This window comes from Micropterus dolomieu, linkage group LG17, assembly GCF_021292245.1.
Source record: "Micropterus dolomieu isolate WLL.071019.BEF.003 ecotype Adirondacks linkage group LG17, ASM2129224v1, whole genome shotgun sequence".
NCBI lineage: Eukaryota > Metazoa > Chordata > Actinopteri > Centrarchiformes > Centrarchidae > Micropterus > Micropterus dolomieu.
The window spans coordinates 24,344,589-24,369,193 of NC_060166.1; the positions used below are offsets into that span (position 1 = coordinate 24,344,589).

A 24,605-nucleotide genomic window follows, 5' to 3' on the forward strand; every position below is an offset into this window, starting at 1 on the left:
AGTACCAGCACGCATATTAAAGACTAGTCAAATCTGTCATTAGTTTGGTTCAGGGTGGCAATGCAGCCCTCCACCCCTCCACCAAGGCCACAGTCTATTCAAGTGACACAATACACAAGCGCAAGCCAAGTCATGAGACTCATTCGCTATCTAAACATCTAATCTCCCCCATTGTCACCAACACAAGCGAGACCAGACATTGGCCTTTAGAAACAAATACTTCAGGCTAAAAAGAAAAAACATTTCCCTCATATAATTTATTAGGGTGTCAAAAGGGTCTAGAAATGAGTGAACAATGACACTGTTAAGATTAGAGATAAGCCATAAACTTAACAATTCAAGACCTCGCTGCCATAGAAGAAATTCTACTATAAAAGACATGGATCTGTGTCTCCTGAGGGGATCAACGTAATAACCATTACACAGACGAATCAGCAATATGCTCAACCACTGAACAGGTTATCCGTTCCAGCTCAAGATAATTTACACACTGCAATCAAGGATTAACATGTAACCAACGATTCGGGGTGGAGAGTAAATGCTTCACACTGGATTGTCACTGCGCGCACATGCATGCGTGTGCGCCCGACAGGAAGGGCAAAGTTCAAGTCAATCCTTCACAGAGAAGTGACTATTGCTCTGGTAATGTTTACCACACACGGTGATAGTATCTGCTACAGGAGGAAGCAAGCTAATATGCAATGTTAGGTATATAAATAAGGTTCTAAAAAGGGCATCTTTATCTAAAATGTGTGCGTGTGTGTGATTAATGGAAGAAAATGCTTGTGATGCCCCGTGGGGTCATGAGTGGGTGTGGCCTGTCTCTCTCTCTCTCTCCTCTTGTAGAGGGAGAGCTGATTGCAGTAATGGTGCGTTCCACTTGACATGGGAAGTCGGAATTTCCGAGTTCCCAGTTGGAACTTTCAACTGGAACGCCCCCTGAAGTCGGATTTCCGACTCGGGAAGTCGGGAGAACCGCACTACCATGACTTCGTGATCCAAGATGGCTGTCGGGGTATCAACAATTAGTGAAAGCTGTAGTTTATACTATTTATTAGCACTTCTGTGTACTTGTGACTCCTATAAATGTTCGTACACAAAGTGCTGTGCAACAGCTGTCTGTGGACATGTTGCTACAGTGTTTAGTGTGAGTAAATGCCGCACAATGCGTTTTATTTTTTTTTAAATCAACAGTCTTATCAATAGCTAACCTGGCTAGTTGTAAACAAACACTGGCCGAGCAAGGTTTTTCTGACTTAACTGGAACGCCGTCAACTCAGGTGTGACGTCATTCCCAGCTCCGACCTCCGAGGTAAATGGAACGCAGCATAACTCTGGGCACCTGGGCTGATTGCCCTGTAGAGTATTTGGGACTGCCTTCTCATTCTGCAAGGGGGCTGCTGTCTAGGACAGGTCAGACCTCCCTGCGGGCCGGCTCCCTGGTTTCCCCTTTAGTTTGGTTTTCTTTGGTTGGACTATTGCTTTGTGGTATTTATTTTGTTTTTGTATACTACAACACCTTCACACATACATTCATGCAACCATCATCCTGCACAGACACTACTGAAACCACAGACTACATACCTCATACTTTAATTATGTTAATTTGAAATAACTTAATTTGGCTTATATTCGTTAAATAAACATATGTTAACTGTTTACCATGGTGTGTCTCCCTTTTGATGTGGCCTTTTGAGCCAGGTCATAACACTGTGCTACAATGCTGATTTGTTAGCATTAAAGATGGCCTTTCCACATTCAGAGGACATGCAGTACAAGAACTATTCAAATGGCTGTTATTTTCAACATAAACACGCTGATCATGTGTGCTGGTCCAATAAAGTTACTCAGCAAAACATTAAATCAAAAGTGACTAAATGAAAAGCAGGGCCACTTAGTGTTTCCCCTGGAATAGACTAATACCAGAGAAACGTCTCTTAACAGATTCACCTGCAGCAGGCCTGTCTGAGCAACATAACTATCAGATTTTCTGGAAGATAAATGCCTGTTAATGTGTTAAAAATAAAAGGAGGCATTTCCAGAATCCTCAAGAAATATGCTTCTAACTGTATAAAAAGTAGCATGTTCCCTGAAAACAACGTTTGTCCATTCCCACAAATGGTTGTAAGAGACTTGGAAGAATCTGAAAATTTAACAGCGGTAAATCCTACTTAATGGTATTCTGGGGTTTTTTGGAGATTGTCAGGGATTTGTCTTTGCATAGCTCTGTGGCTTCAATGTGAGGCATAAACTAAGGCTACCAATAGCCTACTTGAAAACAGACCATTAAAAGGAACCCAAAGAAACCAAAACTAAATTTAGCCCTAGTCCTAAAACGATTCATTGATCAATCATTACTTGAATTAAACTACCGGTGGACGGTCTTGGTCTATAATTGAGTAAATATCAGATATTTGCTACAGTTTTAAATCTGCTTGTTTTACCATATTAATGTTGTGTGCGTGTTAAATTGACCGGGAGGGAGACTAGTGATGAGAGAGTGATGATTCACTTTGACCTCTGGTAACTTGTGACATGCATTTGTCACTCTGAAAATAATTAGTGTTTAGCAAGATACCGCCCTAATTAACGTTATATTCAACAACTGCTTTTATTAACATTTTTTCTAGGATTTTTAGGGTTACGTTAGCTAACTTTGACGATGGCTAACGTTACACCTGATTCATCTAACACGTCAATGTTAATAACAAGATGGCAGGTAATAATTAAACCTTTGTCATTACGCTTACAAACTGCCCGTTGGGATTAAAGTTGACTGTAAATAAAAGACAGGTGAAACGATGTAACAGCAGATAAGAAATGTGTGTGAACTGCTTGAGACTGGCCTGGTTAACTTCGTGAAGCCAAGCTGCGTTGTTCAGGTTCAGGCCTTGTGATAGCTAACTGACATACTGCAGCAGACAGCTGCCTCAAACTAACACACTTCGAGCCAACAAATAATCTTGTCACATTTTGTAAATGGGTGAGATTTCACAGTTAGTAACACCGCTCTCCCTACCCAACGTTAACGTTACATCTGCTCGTTAACGGTCAGGATTTCTCAACACGTCGTTAGCGGCAGGAGGGGGTCGTTTTAAAACCAACCGGCACTGACAACGTCACTGGGGCTCGTGTAACGATCGGTAACACGTTTAAACGCTAACGGCCCCACACTCCGCGCTCAAACAAACAAAACGGCCCCGTTTCCCCTGGGCGCAAGATGTAATTACAGTAAAAAGACTGTCATTCATTTTTACCTCGCCGTTGCTCACGGTGGCTTTAGTTGCTTCGCTCTCCTGCGTCGCCATCTTTCCTTGTCTCGCACACACACGACACCACTGCTGGCTGGGAAACTGCGCTTGGTCTCGCGAGAGGTCAGTTCTAGCGTCATTGTAGTGACGTGCGTCTTCAGGGGTGTGATGAAACCCCACATGTCAGAATGATAAATATTGTAAGCTGCTTTTTGTGACAGGGCTGATGAAACGGCATGAAACACCATCCCATGTATTTTCGGACATGAAGTCGCCAAAATCATAGTAGCAGTAATAATTTTGAAGGACTTACTGCAGCAAAGCAAGTAGAGTAAGTCACACATTTAATTAAGGATTTCCCCCCTTCAAGATGTTTTGCTGCTTGGACAACACATTTGCAGGATGATGTTTCTTCATTGTCACATGTCTTTTGTAAATTAACACAGAATAATAAGATAATCCAATACTTTTTAGTTAAATATTATCCATGATGGAGAGGAGACAGCATCGTAGTTCATAAGGAACCTTCTCTAAAACAGGGCAGATATTAAGAGGATCAGCCTCTCTAAGCTGTGGCACTTAGTATTTATTAATACCAATCTACCCTAAAGACAATGAGTTACATAAAGAGGCCACTCCGTTATAATATCACAATGTTTCACTGTTAATACATACAACTAAAACTGTTGGATGCTGTTTTGCACATTGCAATTTCTTTGTGTTATCTGCCACTGTGGGGTTTTTTTTGAGTGCGTGTGGTTTGTTTTGGATAGTTCAACATAAATAAAACGTTCAGTACAGACCTGTAATAGGGTATGATCTTTTTACATTACAGTTTTTATATCAAACATAATGTAAAATTATGTTTTTTTGAAAATTCTAAGGTGTAGTATATTTACATTGAATAATTTAAGTGATATAGTGCAGCCTATGTGCACACAAACCAATTATAGGTCAAAACGTATGCAAAATATGGCTAAATTATAATAGTACTAAATGAAGAGCCGGCTGTTTTTGCTGAGTTAAGCCAAATGATCCGGCTCACTAAAAAGAGCCAGTATTCCCATCGCTGAGGTCAAATGAAGTAAGTTTTATTAATATAGTCCAAAATTACAAGTTTTCCTCAGGGGGCTCTACACCCTCTACCCTTAGACCCCTAATTCAGATAAGGAAAAAAAGGGAGAAACCCCAGACAGCTAAGGGATCCCTCTACTAGGATGGACAATCAATGTAGGCCTATATGCAGAGTAGATAGACGCAGCTGTTTTAAAACTGGAGAAAAAAAACAGAATGACTATTGCATACACAAACATATATTTTGGAGTGAATATTAAGTGTAATACAGAGTTTAGAGTAAACAGCCCATGATATGTTACATGTACAGACAAATCAACTCAATCTGATAAGCTCCTGTACAGGCAAATAATTTTTTATTTCCATGCAGTATTACCCTTTGGCACACCAGCACCAGAGATTAACAGACCAATTTAAAAAAAAATAAAGGAAAAGAGAACACCACTACATTCTTGTAGATGTGGTAACATTTCATTGAAAAGAAACCACAAAAATAATTACTTTACATTTCTTTTGTAAACTTTAGAGGATGAACAAAATAACACATTAACAGTTTTGGACCGGTAAGATAAAACAAAGCATAAATAAGGCATATCATTCATTTGAAATGCACATTTTCATGAGTGCTGTGGTAAATATAATGGAGAAAGGCAGTTAACTGGAAAGTGACTGGTGTGTTCAGTGTTAGGATGATTCAGAGACTGAACACAAGATGATGAACTATACCATGTAGACACAAATATTAAATGTTTACTGTCTTTACTATTCCTACTTAAATGGCCAACCAGGTATCAATGGTGTCTAATCAAGAATGTACATCTAATGGTACATTGTAAATCTCCATGTGCAGATGGGAAACATAAACAGATAAGTTTCAGAATTTAACATCTCCACTAAATGACATATTACTTAACAGTTTCTACTATAGGATCAAAGTTCTACATGTGCAGAAAGGGTTAAAAATTAGATTGTACTTCAACCGTATGAAATTCAATGTGCCATACCTATTTGGAAGTGCAAGAATAAAAAAACATGCAATAAAATTGCCTATTAGGTACGACCTCAAATCGAATTTAACAATTTAAAATCTGTTCAGGTTGAATTCTCTACCGCTGTTCACTGGCCGTTTTCCAGTATGCACTGTCCATGATTACATGATTTATTCTTGGATTTAATCATCCATTTGCATTCAGAAGCACTCCTTTTAAAGCAGATTGATCTGATTAGATTGATAACATTTCAATTTAAAAATAGTAAAATCAAGCCTTACCATTTCAAATTTTAAACTTGAAACATGTTTTTTTTACAACAGTGGTTTAATTTAAGCAGGACACATTGAAGTGCAGACAATTTAATATTTTTAATAAGAATTCAGTCACAGAAAAAATAAAGGGGGAATTATATTTTAGAGCCACCTGGAAGCCTAAAAATGGGACTGTTTTACAAAGCTACATACAAACACAAAATTAAATTTAAAGTTAGCATACTTTTACACTCTTATTCCAGGCATTGTACATTTACTTAGACAAGTGTAACAAACAGGAACAACCCTTTTCGCTCAAAAAGATGAGGGTCGTGCCGCAAACTCAAAATACAACTATCAGCTGTGTTGCACTTTGGACTATTGAGGCTGCTGTCGGTGGGAATAAATTGTTCTCTCCTCTTCAACTGTGAATGTCTTGTTTGTCAATCGTGAGTGGAATATGGGGGAATGAGTTTGACCATTAAGCACTGATTTTAATCAATGACTGAAAAACGTTTCCCAGTGTATCTTAATTATGGATACAGATGTGAAATCAAGTTAGTCTGGACTACAAGGTACAACGCCACTTTTTATTTGTGTCAGAGTCAGTTTAAGGGGGGATTTTTTTCTTCCACAGACAGTTATCCAATCCTTGGGCAACTCTCAGCAATTTACAGTATTCCAAAATTGTATGACTACAGATAAAGGGTAATTCCCATATTGTTAAACCATGGCCCAATTTTTACAAATTTTGTGGTCTAAATGACTGAAAAAAGGTACAACAAGTTTGGAATGGGTCCAATACATTGCCTCAGTCAGTAGCAGCTAAATGAACTGCAATGGCTGCAACAAAATCCTTGTGGGCAAGTGCACCCGTCAACAGGACATCAACTAAAAGTGCTGTTTTTAGCCATTGACAGGCTCAGACTGTTATTCTCTAAGTGTCTGACAACATAGTGCGTGAAGTGTAATGCAACAAAAACCCCTCTCCATTATCAACCCTAGCTGGTGTGAACTCCTCTTGCGATTATCCTGTATAATTATTATCATATCCAGCACACAAAGAGATGTATAACTTCATGTTCATCTCTTTCGGGTTGCATTGGCCAAAGAGAACTTTAACCTAAAAGACCTTTAGACACTGCTCTTTGGATCATGCCTTCCAGAAAAGCAAAACAAAAACAAAAATTTAATTTGTTACAATGACAATGGTTTCGTCATCTCTGGATGGTGACTGGATAACTGTTTGAGGTCAAATTTCAGGCCAGAAAACACTCTACCCCATTGTTTTATTAAAGTCCTACATCTCATCTAAACCGTAATCCTCCTCGGGAAAGTCTCCCACGGTCACATTCAGGGGCTTCACAAATCCTCCATATTTGTTCTCACATTCAAAGTATTTCTTCCCTTCAACACTGTGGAGACACAATTAAAAAAAAGACAGGGTCAAATGCAAAATCAAGACCAACATGATAAACATTGTGCATAGCTAAAAAAGTAACAATAGTGCTCTTACGTTCCATTGTGCTTTCCCAGGGGCTCATCATACTTCACACCCACAAAAATGCCTGGCTTGAAATCTGTTGTACCTGTAACGCACGGAACAACCATGTTATTTACACAAGGTACTCTACTTTTACTGTTTGCTTAGTCATGATCCATAATTCTGAAAACTGACAATGACCTCTGTTGTGTGTTCTATGTAAGATCAGAGATTAAAATGCTATTCATTTGGGTAATGGCAGACACAAACACATTAAAAAGTGTCTTGGCTCAGAACTAAAGCAAAACTGACTTAAAATGAAACTTGAGGATGCTTATTAAACCAATTTATTTATGTGGATATTAAGAAAAGTCTCCAAAATAAACAGACAAAAAAAAAAAAAACAGCACAAGAAACACTTCATCAGCCAGTCCAGCGTTTACGTTTGGTCTCCTAAAACTAGCGGAGCAAAAAATTCCTCCTACATTGCTTGCCTAGACTGGTCGCCATAGATTACAACAAAGACCACTCTGTTTGAGAGAAAATCCTACGTACAGGATTCAAACCAGTGTCCTGAAGAAAGCAAAGCTTTATCCACACTTACCAACATACATGACCGTGCCAAGCTTTGTGGGTTGCCCAGTGACCTGCACTTTGCATCGGCTGCCAACAGCAATGGCTTCAGCTGCAGCCTTCTGTTCTTCCTCAAGAGCAGCAAGCTCAGCTTTCTTCTTGGCTGTTTCTTCCTCATTGTATTGACCGACACGATGTTTCTTCATGAATGACCTTGCTGTATCTGAAGGAAAGAAAGATGGATTTTACTTAACACATTACACTTCAGAACAGACAGTGGATGCTGCAGAACATCTTCAAAAAACATTGGATAACTTCTTTACAAGTTTTGTCAATGCTCAACAGAAAAATAAATCTTTCAAAATAATAAAAGCTCAGGCGTTGTATGATGGAGGGATTGGTATTGTCTGTCTATGCATGTAACAAACAATCAATTTTCATTATCGATTGCTTTACCAATTTTGGTTTGGATCTGCTGCCTGACTAATTTATCAACTATTAAATACAGCAAAAACTTCTATATTGTAATTACAGAAAACAAATTTTATGCTATGAGAATAACAAATTGGAGGGAAGATAAGGATGTCAGACCATACCTGTTCTCTTCTCATAAGCATCATCTGCGAGTTCAAACTTCTCCACTTTGGAAACATCAGTGAACTCGCCCATCTGACCTCCACTTCTGTCAATAACCTGTGATTCAGGATGAGACACAGACACTTTTTAAAGACAGACCGCACCAGTAGTTATGCATGTTTTAGCTAAACACTGCAAGTCACTTGAAACAAACAAGGTAATTATGGCAGTGAGCAGATTTTTTGGAGTTGTACAAAGGTGAAAAGGATCATTTCCAGGCACATGTTTGAAGAAACATATTTTCACACAATTTGTTTCAAACACATGCTTTCTTATCTGAAGCAAATTTGTTTATGCCTGCAGAAAGACAGATTAGGATTTGGAGACAAATACTGATCTGAAAACCTGCTGCTACCCATATTTTACTACAATAGGTCAGTGGTCTGGGCCACTATATTAAAAGTGCTTCCAAACCGAGTAGATACATACATGTATTCTGCAATCATCATCTACAGGATAGGAACCCAGCAAAGCTTCATTGTCATCCATTTTCTGCAGGAACTTGTCAGCGACACTGAACAACTCCAGGTCCATGCAGGAGGCAGTTGCGCCCACAACCATCTCCAACTTCCCCTAATAACAATTTAAACAAAATAGCACTTCAATATATGACATGTTATAGATTTTTAATGTCTCTGATAACATAAGGAAGGTAGACATTAAAAATTAATAATCTCGTTGTACAGTGTATTGAGCAGGTTAGCTCTGGGAAGGCCAATTTGTGCATTTTATGTGTGTATAAGCTGGGTCTCACCTTTAGTTCTGCTATACTAATCCCTCTATTGAACCTGCGCTGCACCTCGAAGGAGGAGATGGTGCTTGTTAGGCGCACATTCACAGTGGGATTGGTAACTACTATCACTCCGCTGTCCATTATGCCGAGTGTATGGACACAGCCAATGGAACAAATGCTGAAAATAATATACAATGTGATATATTTACTAGCGGGACAGATACTGATACACCATCTCACAATTACAAACAAATAATCCATTTCCTGTTGCAGAGTTCTGAATGTAAATATCTGATAGAAAGTTAATTAAAAAGATATTTCCATTCAATAGCATTTCGATTAAAGAGTCTGTGAAGACCTGCTAACGTTAACTTATGCCCACTCCTAAATCGTAACTTAGTTTCTTTTTAACCGTTATTAACTTAACGTTAACGTTACGATGTTACGTTCTAGTATTGAAATAAATGGCTGTGTTTAACTAGGTAAATAACGATCTCTCTCTCTCTTATATTTACAAACTTTATCAACTATGATGATTCAAGTTGAATGTAACATTTTGTCGTTTTAGCTTACATTATCTAACGGTAGTTTTGATTAGCTTGCCACCGCGCTGCGTCATACTAGCTTGTTTGGGTGGCCAACAAGAGCGGAGTCCCGTCTTTACACCGAGGACCTTCGGTTAGAAGGTACGTTTGCCATAATTACTTACCAATAGTATATTTTGTAGTGATGTTACGCTCCAAGCAGACCACTCAACACAGTATCCACTTCTCAAGGCAGATGTATCGCGTCAAGATGTTTCAATGGTTTCAATGCGTTGCTTCGCCGCCACGCCAAATATCACGTGACAACCTCAACGCCCCACCCCTCTACGTCACACTCGCGTGAGAGAGGCGTTACGCTGTTCTTGTCAATCTGGCTCATTTTTTTAAAACACAGAGCCCAAGACTCAAGCTTTATTGATCAAAATATCAATAACAAAAACAAAGTCAAATGTATCCCATCAAACTCATGAGGCGTCTCTGATTCCATCCATACAAAAGCAATAACAACCGTTTGGCCAGCAGATGTCGCCATTTTCGATTTTATCGAAACGGAACAATAACAGAACAAATTTCAACATAATTCCTTCGATTTAATTCAGTGCTTAATTTAGTTTCCACCATCACTGATTATTCGAAGTTTACTCTGATGGTGTTTTAAAAACTATGTGAAAAACTACCGGTTGGTCTTTGTATCATCATGTGTGGCTGCGTCACAACATCATAGCACCAACTTCCGCTCCGCCCAGCTCTGGAACGTTCGGTCAGCCCGCAGACTAGAAAACACCAATCACACCAGGGAGCTAATAAGTTCAACCAATAGTGTTACGATACGATGTGAAAGTTTCCGCCGCACCGCCCAATCTCCAGTAGACTGACACGATCGAAAACCAATCATCAGACAGGAGTGAATGCGATCTTTGATTTTAACATGATGAATTCAGCCAGCCATTTATTGTTATTCTTTGGAACTAAGCGACTCTGTAATAAGAAAATATAGACCTGTATTGCATGTTTCTACAGGTCGTTTGAGCCTATGGTTTGACCTGACAGCCATAAAGAAATGCCACCATGTTTGGGTCCAATCCAAACAAAGGTCCTTTATAGTTTCGGCTTCCACTCAGTCTGATGAGTAAATCTGTACAATAACATATTGTTTTGCACATGACATTAATATACAGAATAAAGTAGGTCTATAGGCTATTGTGTGTTATAAATATGAAATCATATTTCAGCATATTTTGTGAGGATCATTTGTAAATTCCCTGAAAAATGTCTGCAGATTGATAGAACATTTTAGATAGGCCTATTAGGAAACAACTCCCTGCCCAATCATGGACATGATACAGTGAACCAAAGTATTTCTCCAGCACAGATAACAAACTAGAGCATGTATGGGCAAAAAAGAGAAGATCAAAGAAAGTGTCCTGAGCTACAACCTAACCCCAGAGGGGGGCTAAGACAAGCCCACATTCCCACAAGGAAGATTTGCATTCCTATGGTTGTTGATGGAGGTGAAAGTCTGCAAGCCTGCCAGGCCTCGTTCACACCTCATCTGCAGGTCACACTCAGATCTTATCATATCATAAAGAACATGTTCATTTCTGTGTCTGACACAAAGTTTCTTATTAATATCTGAGGTCCAGGTTAAGAACTGTAGGCCTACATACAAATGTAAGCTTTCAGTTTTTTATTATAATAACAAAAGTGATTTATTTTCTGAACTTGTCCTGAGACCTTTACCTGATATACAGAAAGTGTTTTGGTTTCATATATTCAATGCAGAGATGCTGCCACGTGCATTGACACACTAAAGGTGTCTAAATTGATGTTTTCTTCTTTTAACAAGTGTGATCTGTTGAAAAAATCTAAACTAAAAGCATGTCAGACACGCAAATTATTTCTGCTGTGTTCGTGTTGACTAAATTGTGTGTGTTTGCACTGTCAGTATTTGCATTGGGAAGCCGCCGGTTGGAAAACTGGGATGCCAACAAGTCTTACCTGAACGCATGTAGCCTTACATTACATTCTGTCTTCACAGGTGTAAGATTGACACTAGCGCATGATATGAAATTTGGACAATTTTCTCAGTTTAAATTAACTGTTTAAGACACACCAACACTTATTTACATGCCATTGGATGAACAGGAGCTGTCAGATGGCACTTTCTGAACAGTTGCATGTATTTTACAGGGATCTAGACATCTCCCATTGAAAATAACCAATATTTAATCACAACGGATATGTCTGTCTGGCTGCATGTTGAATCCCTTAGGGGTGCTTTTAAAAATAAATAAAAGTAGGATAAGATTATCACAAAGTCACTACTGCCACAAATCGGAAAATCGGTTTCATCAGTATATATGAGCTTAGATATGAGCACTGTTGTCGAATTGAAACAGTTAGTCAATTAATTGATTAACTTAAATGCCAAAATAATCATTGGTTCCAGCTTACAAAGTGCCAATATTTACTGTTTTTCTGCGTGTTAATTAGCTGAACATCTTAGTAGTCTGACAATTTTAATATGTCACCTTGGGCTCTGAGATGTATTTCTAAAAAATGTTTCTTATGTATAAATATATAGGCCTATAAAAAACAATAGATCCATTAATCAGGAGTATAATCAGCAGATTGATCAATGATGAAAGTAGGCTAATTGTTGTTTGCATCCCTTTACTGTGATTACTTGCATAATGAGCCCACTGAACAGTGACCAGTGGAGGAAAGTGTAATTTTATTCATCATAAACATATGATAAACAGTATATAAAGTAGCTATAGCTCCACCTCCACCAGCTACAACATTAAAATGCCACCTAGTAGTAACATTAATGCATCAGTAATTATACAATGATATAACTCTAATTAATACTATTATTTAGGAAAAAAATTTCATAATTAATTAATCTGCAGATTATTTCCCTGACTAGATATTCAATTTACTATCATGATAATGATGAGATAAACAGCAAATTCTCACATTTAAAAAGTGGTGAAACCAGGGAAAGATTAGCATTTTAGCTTGAGAAGTGACATGAAATTATTAAGTGGTTATAGCTTAATAGACTAATCGGTTCCGCTCTACTTTCTTTAGGTACATTTTGTTACAAAGACTTGTGTAGGTTTACTTAAGTAAAATCATGAATGCAGGACATTTACTTGTAGTGGAGTATATGAACATTAAAATATTGACACTTGTACTTAAGTTGTGGATGTCAAAGTGTTCCATCATCTACTTTAGTCAGAAATGTCATATTATTGCCGTGGGACAGGTTTTATCCAAAAACAAATCTGAGGTGCTACTGAGAAGAACATTTTTAAATGTATTTCACCTTCATTTGACCAAGAAGTCCCTTGAGATTCAAATCTCTATTTCATGGGGAGACGTGGCCTAGATGATGTTCATCCTTACAGAGTTACAAATAATATAAAATGGAGCACATTGAAACAGACAAAGGACAACAGATAGCCAACAAAATGCAAAATACATTTTAGGAATAGCAATTGCCTACTTTGGTTTCACATTTTTTTTATTAGAGCTTTTAACTCTTCCTGGGAGACAAGATCATTAAGCTGTAAGTAAGTGTAACTGTGTTGTGCCCAAATAGGAGAAAGCTGCTCTACAAACTTCTGATTAAATCCTGGGTAGGCCAACAAGGTAGAGCAGCCATCTAGTGGAGCAGAAATTATAATAACTGTTGATTACACTATATAAAAGGAAACACAATTTTGTGTATGCATGAGTAATATTCTAACATGTGAAGGTTTGCCTACAGGGCATTAAGTAACAAAGACTGTACGTTAGGTCAGAAAAGGGGTGTGACCGCTGCTAGCTTGCAGGCACATTCATGGTTTGGTCGACTGGCGGAGAGTGGGAGAGAGTGCTGCGCTGCAGAGGGAGGGAGGGAGGAGGAGGAGGAACTACTGGAGGAAAAAAAAAAAGTTAAAGTGAAAATGGCTTCCTTGTCTTTGGAGTCTACAGAACAATCTGAGAACAGCCCAGAGGAGCCAAAGGCAACGGAGCCCAAAAAAGAGGAAGATCAGTTGCAAGATTCGGAACAATTACTTCAAAGTTTCCAAAAGTCGGCACTGAGTTTTTCCACTGACCAAGTAGCATGTCTCTGCGAGGCCCTTCTGCAGGCGGGCAATGTGGATCGCCTGTGGAGATTTTTATCCACCATACCTCCTTCGTCCGAGCTGCTACGTGGCAACGAGATCCTATTGAAGGCCCAGGCACTGGTGGCTTTCCACCGGGACGAATTCAAGGAGCTGTACGCCATCCTGGAGAGCCACGACTTCCACCCGTCTAACCATGGGTTCCTGCAGGACCTGTACCTGAAAGCCCGCTACAAGGAGGCGGAGAGGTCCCGGGGCCGCAGCCTGGGCGCAGTGGACAAGTACCGGCTCAGGAAGAAGTTCCCCCTGCCCAAAACCATCTGGGACGGAGAGGAGACCGTGTACTGCTTCAAAGAGAAGTCCCGAAATGCACTGAAAGAGTGCTATAAGAGCAACAGGTACCCTACACCGGACGAGAAGAAAAACCTGGCCAAAGTCACCGGACTGTCCCTCACACAGGTCAGCAACTGGTTCAAGAACCGCAGGCAGAGGGACAGGACCCCGTCCGGGACCCACAGCAAAAGGCAAGACCAAGCAACACTGGGAACAAACTTACTGCATTTATCTAGTGTTGGAGATAGGCAATCTAGGCGACAGCTATCTTGAACTTTCCTTTGTTTATTTGAGAGCGGCTTGTTTTATGACACCAGAGATAACTCAGAATAGTCACTAGAACTACCAGACCAAACCCCAAAGGTAAACAAAGACCTGCAGGCCTACACAGGCCAGCATAGAACGAGTGTGGACATTACACATTACACTTCAAAGTAACAAAAAATAACATCAGAAAACATTGCATCAAGTGAGAAGATGGACAGAGGAGGAGACTTTTTTTGACAGCTGTAAAGCCACACACAGGTCTGAGACCAGGAGCATGTTGCTTTGTTATGAAATGTGAGATCCAGGCCCCCACAATGGCTCAAGTTTCCTGAAACCCTGCACTGCTGCCTAGGGCCTGCAGGGTGACTGAGGTTAAAACTAGGGAAGGTTGGAGGGTAAACAGGAAAAAAAGCCCACTTAAACTGCTTTCACACAGGCTGAAGTCTCAGAGTTTTACAGCCACTATGTCACCAAGCTGGGGGAGGAGGCACATTGTGAGGAGATAAGACAGAATACAGCAGACTTTTCTTATCAGACTTAAAGGTTTCTGGTGGTCTGGCAGACAGTCGATGTGGTCGACCAGGCTGCACACATTAAAGGGGATTCATGAAACAGATTCATTCATTCATTAGGGGTTTCTAGGAATCTGATCCAGCTTACTGTCTGCACACAGACGCTTTTATATTGATCCAGATGATCAGACAAGGATTAATAATATTAGCATATCACAAGTTAACCACAGAGAAAGCGATTCCACACACAGGGTGGGCAAACTACAAGAAAACTTTAATCACTAATTTGAATTTAAATGTGCAAACTTTTTATCTTTAGTGCATTTCCCCAGTTTTTAAGCCTAATAAAATGTCTTTATTTATTTATCTAATCACCAGATACAGGACATGTTTGTAAACAGTGCAAATGTATCAGCTTTGGCTAAAAGACAATTTTTGACAGATACTGCAAAGTCACCCAAAAATAGTGACATTTAAATAATATTTAGGGAGGATATGGTTTGTCTGCATATCACTGTTTTTCTAAAAAAAGAAATGTACAATAACTTTAAATGTCCTTCTGAGATACACTTCAGCTATGTACGTGTGGTGGTGAGACAAAATATCAGGTTTTTCATAGAAAAATCTGTTAAACATTTGTTAAGGAGCGTAAAGTTAATGCTGAAACTTTCTACGTATTAAGTATTTGGTTATTACTGCAAAACAACGTGTTTATGTGTGTGTTTTATATATATATATATATATATATATATATATATATATATATATATATATATATATAAAATCTCAAACATATCCTGTCTAACAGTGCATACTGCTGTGCTACCGTCTGTGCAAAGTTGACCTCAAAACATTTTTATTGTACAGCTTTGCAAAACACAGGGCAAAAATAAAACTCTTCCACCACCTGTCACAAGCTAAAAGAGTTTAAAGGGATTAGAAAATAACAAAGGGGTATAATAAGTAGCTTGTGTTTACAAGTGTTCAATTGACCCATTGATTTTTTTTCCCCCATTTCAGTGAGTCTGATGGGAACCACAGCACAGAGGACGAAGCGAGCCCCATGGACGACACCCCTGACAAACCAGAGGAGACTGTTGGCTCCACAGCATCCATCATCTCCCTCTCTGCTGTCCCATGTAGCACAGGAGGCCAGCTCATCCTTAACGGTTCTGGCGGCTTCCTCGCCGCCTCTCAGTCATTACTTCTTAATGGAAACTCCCTGATCTCCAGTACTGGTGCTGGTGTCATAATTAACGGGCTAAGCCTGGGCGATTGCCAGACAGTCACGCTGAGTCCTGTTGCAACCAACTCTCCTTTGATACTGAACGGGGCTCAGGTAATAAGCAAACCTAGTCTGCACCAGCAGCAAGCAGTTTCTTTGGCAGAACAGGAAGTTTCAGCCATGGAGGCCAAGCCAAGCAGTCTTCCAGCAGTTGTTCTTAGCACTAACACCACAGCAGTCTCAAACCCTCCACCCATCATCTCTCCTCCTCTGCAAAACAAGACAGACAGCGGCAATGCAATGGATTTCATCAGTGTCCCTGATTCAGAGGGCAGCATCCAGACCGTGTCTTCCTCTTCTTCATCTTTATCCCCTTCCTCACCAACTCTGTCCTCCCCAACCAGTCTCCCCTCACTAGTCTTATCACAAAACACCCAACACCAGGAGCCCCTCACCCTCCCGCCCTCTATGTCGTCTGCAGGCATGGTACTCACCAGTTCTGCCGTGTCTCTTTCCAGTCAGCAAGGAGAGTATGTTGTCTTTGCCACTGCCGGCTCCCAGTTAAACCCTTGTAGCCCTGTGGTTTCCTCCACGCCTCAGGTCTTTTCTCTGCCCCAGGTTGTGCCTTCCATCCAGGGTATCCCAGTATCCCAGCTGGTCCAGCACTCTTCAGGAGCCCAGGTGTCCCAGTGCCCTCAGTTGGTCCCAGTATCCCCCCTCACCTCGCCAGCTCCTCTGTTCCAAAGCCAGACCGTGAACACAGGCAACAGACTGCCACAGCACCAGCAAGATGCCTCAACAACTCTGCCTGAAGGTGCCGCAACCATAGTCTCCATCTCCCAGCTTAACAACCATCAGTTCCCACAGCGAACGGCACACCAACTGGGGGACCAAACTACAAACTCCACGGCCAGCAATATCCAGGTCCCACAGGTTATTTCCATCTCTTCCCCGACACAAGTAGTCCCAGTCCCCCAGGCCAAAGGAGCCACACCAGCACAGTTAGTCCCCCTCTCCATGCCTCAGCTGGTCCCGGTCTCCTCCATCCAAACGTCTTCCAGCATCTCTTTCCCCCAAGTCGTGCCCGCCAGTCCATCTCTCTCCATCCCCTCTGCTGGAGTGCCCTTGCAGATCCTGACTTCAGCTCCTGCAGCTGCAGGGATCGCACAGTGTCCTCTCAGGATAAATCAGTTGAGGCCCATTCAGACGGTGGGTCCCCCAAACAGCATGGGCCCTGGTGTGCAGCTCCTCAACTCTGGGATCATACAGCTGCCCTCTGCGGCTCCAGGTACTCTGAATTTATTAGATATTTACAAATATAGCAAGCAGAGCTGAAACTGACAGAAAATTAAACTGTTCTGATAATGGATGAAGCTTTTTAAGAAATTGCAATTAAAATGGCCAAACTTTCACCGCTTCTAGCCTCTCAAATGTGAGGAGTTTATGTTTTTATTTGTAATATATCTTAATCAACCGAATATCTTTAGGATTTGAACTACTGTTCAGATACAACAAACAATTTGAAGACATACTTGGGCATCTAAAAAAGGACTGTATTATAGGGATTTTTCACAATATTCTGATATTATATAGACTAAGGGACTAATGGAGACAAATCGACAATGAAAATAATACTTCATAATAGCTTGTTTATGCACTTAACGATCAGTATATGGCAACTGTTTATTTGTTTGAAAGCCAATCTACGTAGTCTAAGTACTTCATTACATGGATTAGCTGATGCAGAGTCAATATTTAGCATTTTTCCTTAAAAAATACTGTAACAATAAATTGATGATCAAAATAGTTGACAATTAATGTTTTATTGTTTCAGCTTTCAAATATTTTCATGACTGCTCGTCAGATATGTTTATCAATACTGTAGGCTGTTTTATTCATTAAGTATTCATTAAGCACACCCAAGAAACAACGCCTCAAAAAACTGAAAACATGTTCTGACACAAAACAAAAGAGCATCTGTAACTGTACAAAGTTAAGGGAAAGTCGACAAAGCATTGACATTTTTTCCTTACAGCAAATGTTTATTGTGTAAAACACATCATTGGAAGTACTGGACTGTAATTAACTTGCTGCCTCAACGTATGAGCAGTACAGAGCTGTAGTGGTGCTGGTAATGGTGCTACATCTCAAACTGGTGTGCCTCTTGTTTGAACGTTGTCACACAGTCTTGATTGTTGTCAATTTATCATTTATCACCGCTGTAGGTAACCTTCTCCTCGGTGGAAGCCCCTACCTGAGTGTCCAGCAAGGCAAGCTGATTCTGACCATCCCAGCAGGCATTCAACTCACCAGTTTGCCCATGAAACCAGTCCACGAGGCTTCACCCATCTCTGCTAATGGAGTGAGTCCCCTCCTCACCCCCTCCACCACTCTTGTAGCCTCGCAGCCTTTAACCAACTCCGGCCCAACCCCCATTGGCCTCACATCATCTCCCCTAAGCTTCATCAACTCGTCTCCACCATACTGTGCACCAGAGACTGGGACACCTGCTGTCCCCTCACCTCATTCGCTGGACCATTCAGTCACCCCCACAACGCCAAACACTCTTACTCCAGAAAGTATGCTTACCCTCAGCCCCATGTACAGCGGAGTGACACCCAGCTCCCATTTGTCCCACCCAGCCTGGAGCCCTGTGCCCCTCTCCACTTCGGCTAGTCTAACTCTGTTTGATGTCCGCAGCAAGGGGGACCTACCCGTCGACCCAGCTTTGTTAGGCCTACCTGGAGGAGAGTCGCTGCTTCTCGGGAGCCCCTCATCAGAACAGGACGTGGAAGCCAACTCAGCACTGGGGAATCCAGAGGAGATGGATGGGGACTCCAAGATTCTGACTCAGCTCCAGTCTGTCCCTGTGGAGGACGAGCTGGGCATATAGTCTGTTTACGTTGCTGGTTGGCAACCCCATGTCTCTAAAAACAAAAGCGATGAAGCATACAGTAGGTTACAGACTCTGCTGTTTGTTTGTTTTTTAGTGATCTAAAAGTTTTCCATGTTGTCAAGACCCAAATGTATTTCACAATATGTTTAGGACATCATGGTCTTAGCTGGCACTTTTTGCAGCTCTTTTTCACATGGGTGGGCAGGATTATATGTGATGTTCACCTCTGCTGGTTCGACATCACAAATTTTCTCTGGGTTTCGCCTAAGAATGATGTGTTTCAGAGTTTGTTTTTTGTATTTTTTGCTAAAATCCGTACGTGCCTTACCTGTTTTATCAGATCCAGACAGAAGAACTAACACAGATTAGTCTGCTTGGCCTACTTACAAGTTCTGGTGTTCAAAAAGAAAGACTATATTATGCAAGACGTCTTGGCTTTGCCTATTCCCTTAGCTCTTCTTTGCAGTTTTGTGCACTGCAGACCAAGTTTAACTGTACATGGAAAAGATGTCTGGGTTTTTTTTGCTGGCAAGAGAAGTAGTCTGTTGTGGATCCAGCACAGTAACTATACACCAGACTATCTGGCAAAGACATCTAGAAATAGCTGCCTGTCCAGAACGCCAAGATTCAGGATGTTGGTTTTCTTCTTCTTGTTCACAGCCTCAATATATTATTCTACAAACTCCAGGAATATGGTGAGGTTTTTTCTTCTTTACAAACAGAACTGAGTTTAGTTTTATGTGAAACTGTTTGGAATTTGTTTTCCTCAACTATTATTACATCATAGCTTCAAGGGCTATCAAACGATATTTTATTGCAACAATTTACTAAAGTCTGGGTTGCATTTTATCAGTAAACTGTTTTAAATTACTTACAGTTTCAAGAGAAAATGCTGCCCTCCATTAGTAAAAAATATAACACAAGGAATAAAAGGGTTTAAATTCTATGCAATGCATGTTAAGTTTGTGTTTAGTTTAGGACACTATGTGGCACAATGGCTGAGTTGAAAAGCCAGTACACTTGGGAGATGAGAAAAAGCTTTTAGAAAACCAGCTTTTAAATGAAGCGCGACACTAAAAAGTTTGCTGTGATAAGTGCCTTATTTTAAAGCTTACATGTTCGATGTTTTTGAAAAAAATGTTCACAGTTTGTACAATTGCTATGTATCCAACCACATTTTGGATTCATTTTATGGACTTTTTGCTATAATACCTGAATTTCTGGATCTGTTCTCCATTGAAACATAATGTGACAGTTTGGATTGCATAGTCACAGCTCGATCTCCTCTTCTTTTTATTTTTTTTTTGTATATTTTGCACCATTTCATTCACACAATGTTTACGCTGCGCTGCCGTGTTGTTATGACAGGGGTGGGACTCATATTCTGTTCTGAAATTTCTGACTGTAATAATCAAACTTGACAGAATAGCTAAAACAGGTAAATCAGAAAACAGGATACTGATTTCCTGTTGAAATCTGTCGTAAATTGAAGGAACAGCTCATTCAATTTAAACCTAAGAATCACCGTCTGCTCTAATAACAGGGAGCGGTCAAACTTTGGCCAATTATGGTACACAAAAATACACTTCAGTGTCGCATTTAGCTACAATAATGGCCTTTGTGTTTTGTTTTTATTAGTGTTTGTTGTTTGTCTTTTTGTACATTTAATGTATTTAAAGCATGTATCAATCGGTTTCTAGTTTTAACTGAGAGAAAATGAGTCCTTATGGAAAAATGCAGATAGGAAATGATATTCATTTTCACTTGGAAGGTCATATTGTTGTGCAAACTGAGGTTTTACAATCTTAGACCACAGGTATTAAATCAGTTTTTTATGGCAAATAGGTTTGTGTCATTTTGTGATATGTACAATAGGTCACTCCTCATTAATACATTTAAGGTCACATGTTCCCAGTGGCCTTTGGGTAGATTAGTAAATGGCTTTGACAAATCAATCAAAAGTTTGAATTTTACTGAACATTTAAATTGTTATGGGTAAAGGGAAATGTGCCTATATGTAAAATATGGTAGTCTGTGTTGTTTATATGAGCCATTTCTTACCAAAGTATGTAGACATTAAAGCCCCTGTGGGCTTACGCACATTTGTACCCTTGTTTGTTTGTAGCCAAAGAATTGTTTTTACTCTTTCATACCTGACTCATGACGTATATGACTCCAGATTTAACCAAAGATAATGTATTTTGATAGACGTTTTGATAGTTTTGAAAGGGATCATTTGTTTGTCATTCAAAAGTTTTTGTTTTCTCATTTTTGTATTCAAATGCATTCTATTTTTTATATTACATAATATTGTAATAAACTACATTTACAAAAAATCATCTGTGTTTATTAGCAGTCAGACTATATGCCAGAGGAGTTTTGCTTCCAATTTGGCAAGAAAATTTTATTCAAATGCTTTTTCTTTCTGCACGACAAAACCATCCCATTCTCTCTCTCTCTCTCTCTCTCTCTGGGTGAATACCAATACAAAAGCAAAGCTCCAAAATGTGTGTGAGGGTTTGCATGCAAGTGTTTGTACAAGAAGAAGAGGATGCCTGGTGTGTTGTTATAACCCTGATGGTCTCAGGTTACCTGTGATTTGATTCTGCCGGGGCATGATGAGTAATGATAAACATGCACGTTCTGTCTCAGTGCTCCACAGAGGCTTCAGCTCTCTCCCGTACAAACTTAAGAGAGGTTGTTGGAAGATATCTTTGGTTCAACTTACATCTCACTACTTTTTTAGGGATCACCATCCTGTTTCCACAGCAATGATCTTCACAGCAGAGCAGGTGGCTTGTGTGTGCGAGGTCCTTCTGCAGAGCGGTTACATGGATCGACTTGCTGGCTTCCTCCGCACTCTTCCTCCTCCTCCTGCCATCTCCTCCTCCACCTCTCGTTCCCCCGGGGAGCTAGAGAGTGTGCTGAAGGCTAAAGCCGCAGTGGCCTTTCACCAGGGTCGCTTCATAGACCTCTACTCCCTGCTGGAGGGATTCCCCTTCTCCCCAAGAAGCCACCCACTCCTGCAGCAGCTCTGGCTCCGAGCCCACTACATAGAGGCCGAGGGGCAGAGGGGCCGACCCCTGGGAGCTGTGGGGAAGTATCGCATAAGGAGAAAGTTCCCTCTACCACACACCATCTGGGATGGAGAGGAGACCAGCTACTGTTTCAAGGTATAATCTTATCCTAAATGTGCTCCCCAACTGTTATTTAGCTTTCTGGTATTTTATTGTTATTTTTTATTGGGACTTGTGAATTTTGATTAGCTGTGAAACTATCAGTGAAGGAGATTGTGTATCACCAACAGACAGGCACAATGGAAAGGCCAGAGGTTAGTATGTTTACTTAGGTACTATACTTAAAGTACAGTTTTACACTGCTTGTATTATACTTGAGTATCTTATACTTCCACTCCACCACATTTCAAGGGATCATATTGCACTTTTTACTCTACTATAATATTCTAACGTCTATAATTAGGCTATGCATTTGCCATTACTTTTCAGATTCCTCCTCTAAAATATGATTGTTATAGACTAACACACTCAAAAGTAGGCCTATATAAAGTAGGTAAACTATGCTCCACACCAACCATACTTATGATACAAGTAGGCCTACATGAATAATAAATAAATACATAAATAAAATGATCTTAAAAGGAGCCATTTGGTTACTACTTACTACTGATAATTAAAGTATATTTTGCTGGTAGTAATTTTGTAATTTCACTTTGGTAAAGTTTTAAATGCAGGACATTTACTTCAAATGGAATATTATCACACTGTTATTATTTTTACTTTATGTAAGCATCTGATTGGACTACTTTTTCCACCATTGGGAAAGTTATAATGGTAGAAACTGTCAAAAGTGAATCACATTTGCTTTAAGGGCTTTGGCCACCGTTACAAAAGAACAATTCATCTTCAATAAATGTTAAATGGCAACACCTATTTACATAGGCCTATGTACAAAGATATTTCAGTTTTAGTGATACATTGGCTAAAACTCCTTTGGCTAAACTTCAAATGCAGCTGCACTCGATTACACTGGTATTTGTAGAGCTATTTCTTGGTATGTATTTGTGTTTTAACAACGCTCAGATTTGACGTTATTTATTCAACTTTCTAACAGGAAAAATCACGGAGCATACTCCGGGAGTGTTACCACCTTAAACCTTATCCGTCTACCCGGGAGAAGCGGGAGCTCGCGGCAGCCACCGGCCTGACAACAACACAGGTCAGCAACTGGTTCAAGAACCGCAGGCAGAGGGACCGAAGCACGGACGCTACCGGGTCAGTGATGCAGCAGGTCGCTCTCTGGGGAATTGTCTCATTTTAATGATTTACTTGTCTCCTACGTACCAACAGCAAGTTATTATACAAACATTTTGACATGACTTTCCGACAGGGTAAAGTAATTTACAAGCTAGTGAAGTTAGGAAGCGGATGGATACACGGGGACCAATCTAAAAGTAACCGTTGAGTCTCACGCCATAAACAAAATGTCTTAGTTCATAATTTATAAATTCATCTTCATATAAAAAGAAAGAGTAATTCAAAGAGTGACAGATTTTGATACAATGCATGAAGCTTATATTAAACGGATAAAAAAAACGATAAAAACCCAACGGTTTTGTTGACCGCGGAGTAATATGACGGCTGAATCAGACCTGATAATCAGACGTTACAATCAAGCAAACGTTTGGTTTGTCTACCGATAACTTCTCTTCACTTTCCGGTGACCCAATGGAAATACTAATATTAATACAGAAATAACCATTGTAGTAAACTTATAATAACTAATTCTACCATTCCATCTCTCAAATCTTTAACTTTGTGTTGCACACATAATTTGTCAGTTATTAATTGTACAACAACATCACCCCCTTGTGGTTAAATTAACACATGATACAACACTGATGTTGGACATGATACTCGCCGCATTTTTATGATGCTCCTCATCTCTTCATTCAGTTTCCACACCGCTTACTCTGGAGGAACCTCACAAAACACATACCCTTCTTCTGACAATGACGTTTCACCGCCAGGCAGCCCACATCCCCAGTACCACTGCCCTCCACCGCTCTCTCATCCACCACCTCCTCTGTGTCACATGTCTGGATGCTTCATTTGAGTCTTCAAATGTTTAATTTGTTTCTTCTGCTACTTGGTTGCTTTTTTAATTATATGAACTATTTACTTACTCTTTGTATTGTACTCTGTATTTTCTGTTGTCAATAAAACAAATACTTTACAAAAAATGACTATGCAGATATTACCAGGGGACTTCAGAACACCATACAAGCATTATAGGCCCCCTATTAAATTCAACATACCAGTTCACAAATGTCCTGGGGTGATGTCCACACTTTGGAGGGTCTCTCACTCATCCTTAAATACAATATTCCCACATGGTATTAAAACATTTACAACAGTCAGGTTCATCCACTTGTTAAAGGGAAGATAAACAGGATTATGCTTGTAAAATGTTACCACATATATTGCATCTAACCGCATTTTTGAGTTCATGAAATTGCATCAAATTCTAGGGAAAATGAATTTTAACTTTATTCCAGACGCTGTATTATACCTTTTACATGGTATAAAATAACATTTGTTGGATTTTCACTCTAATAACATAATCAGACTGACACATAATGTGCAGTAGAGTCACGTAATATAGATAAAACTTAAGCAGGTCGTAAGGCCAAGATCCTCAC

The 24,605-nt window shown here is 39.9% G+C and overlaps 4 protein-coding genes across 7 annotated transcripts in view; 2 read left to right on the forward strand and 2 right to left on the reverse strand.

Moving 5' to 3' along the window:
- The window catches only part of clptm1 (CLPTM1 regulator of GABA type A receptor forward trafficking), a 34,738-nt gene extending 12,787 nt beyond the window's left edge, over positions 1-21,951 (reverse strand). For 2 of the 3 annotated variants that reach the window (XM_046073150.1, XM_046073147.1), the window contains exon 1: positions 3,258-3,410. In XM_046073150.1, coding sequence (XP_045929106.1) covers positions 3,258-3,308 — 51 coding nt within the window. In that variant the 5' untranslated portion in view covers positions 3,309-3,410. Of the gene's footprint in view, positions 1-3,257; positions 3,411-18,731; positions 18,918-21,614 lie in introns of those variants that run through there. The other variant, XM_046073149.1, reaches the window with a different exon arrangement.
- Positions 4,665-9,862, reverse strand: tbcb (tubulin folding cofactor B). The gene is made up of 7 exons (XM_046073154.1): positions 9,703-9,862; positions 9,015-9,171; positions 8,690-8,833; positions 8,221-8,317; positions 7,656-7,847; positions 7,085-7,157; positions 4,665-6,983 (listed from the first exon to the last, which is right to left on the reverse strand). Exons 2-7 carry the CDS (start codon positions 9,132-9,134, stop codon positions 6,869-6,871), a joined length of 741 nt encoding a protein of 246 aa, XP_045929110.1. The 5' UTR covers positions 9,135-9,171; positions 9,703-9,862; the 3' UTR covers positions 4,665-6,868.
- On the forward strand, positions 13,460-21,163 carry six5 (SIX homeobox 5). The gene is made up of 3 exons (XM_046073144.1): positions 13,460-14,177; positions 15,786-17,278; positions 18,216-21,163. The coding sequence occupies exons 1-3, from the start codon at positions 13,492-13,494 to the stop codon at positions 18,881-18,883; spliced, it is 2,847 nt and encodes a 948-aa protein (XP_045929100.1). The 5' UTR covers positions 13,460-13,491; the 3' UTR covers positions 18,884-21,163.
- On the forward strand, positions 21,432-24,146 carry six9 (SIX homeobox 9). 2 transcript variants are annotated; one of them, XM_046073153.1, is made up of 3 exons: positions 21,432-22,059; positions 23,018-23,194; positions 23,860-24,146. In XM_046073153.1, the coding sequence occupies exons 1-3, from the start codon at positions 21,502-21,504 to the stop codon at positions 23,911-23,913; spliced, it is 789 nt and encodes a 262-aa protein (XP_045929109.1). In that variant the 5' UTR covers positions 21,432-21,501; the 3' UTR covers positions 23,914-24,146. The 2 variants fall into 2 exon arrangements, with proteins under 2 accessions (XP_045929109.1, XP_045929108.1); XM_046073152.1 differs by having other exon boundaries at positions 21,544-22,059; positions 23,018-23,178.
- Positions 24,147-24,605: the final 459 nt, after the last annotated feature.

Bases quoted from the DNA above. Each gene is read 5' to 3' on its own strand.
- six5 (XM_046073144.1), top strand. From the start codon at position 13,492: ATGGCTTCCTTGTCTTTGGAGTCTACAGAACAATCTGAGAACAGCCCA. The intron at 14,178-15,785 runs GCAAGACCAAGC...CCCCCATTTCAG, and splicing joins TCCGGGACCCACAGCAAAAG to TGAGTCTGATGGGAACCACA. The intron at 17,279-18,215 runs GTACTCTGAATT...TCACCGCTGTAG, and splicing joins GCTGCCCTCTGCGGCTCCAG to GTAACCTTCTCCTCGGTGGA.
- six9 (XM_046073153.1), top strand. From the start codon at position 21,502: ATGATGAGTAATGATAAACATGCACGTTCTGTCTCAGTGCTCCACAGA. The intron at 22,060-23,017 runs GTATAATCTTAT...ACTTTCTAACAG, and splicing joins AGACCAGCTACTGTTTCAAG to GAAAAATCACGGAGCATACT. The intron at 23,195-23,859 runs GTCGCTCTCTGG...CTCTTCATTCAG, and splicing joins CCGGGTCAGTGATGCAGCAG to TTTCCACACCGCTTACTCTG.
- tbcb (XM_046073154.1), bottom strand. From the start codon at position 9,134: ATGGACAGCGGAGTGATAGTAGTTACCAATCCCACTGTGAATGTGCGC. The intron at 7,848-8,220 runs GTATGGTCTGAC...TCTTTCCTTCAG, and splicing joins TGCTTATGAGAAGAGAACAG to ATACAGCAAGGTCATTCATG. The intron at 6,984-7,084 runs GTAAGAGCACTA...GTGTCTCCACAG, and splicing joins CTGGGAAAGCACAATGGAAC to TGTTGAAGGGAAGAAATACT.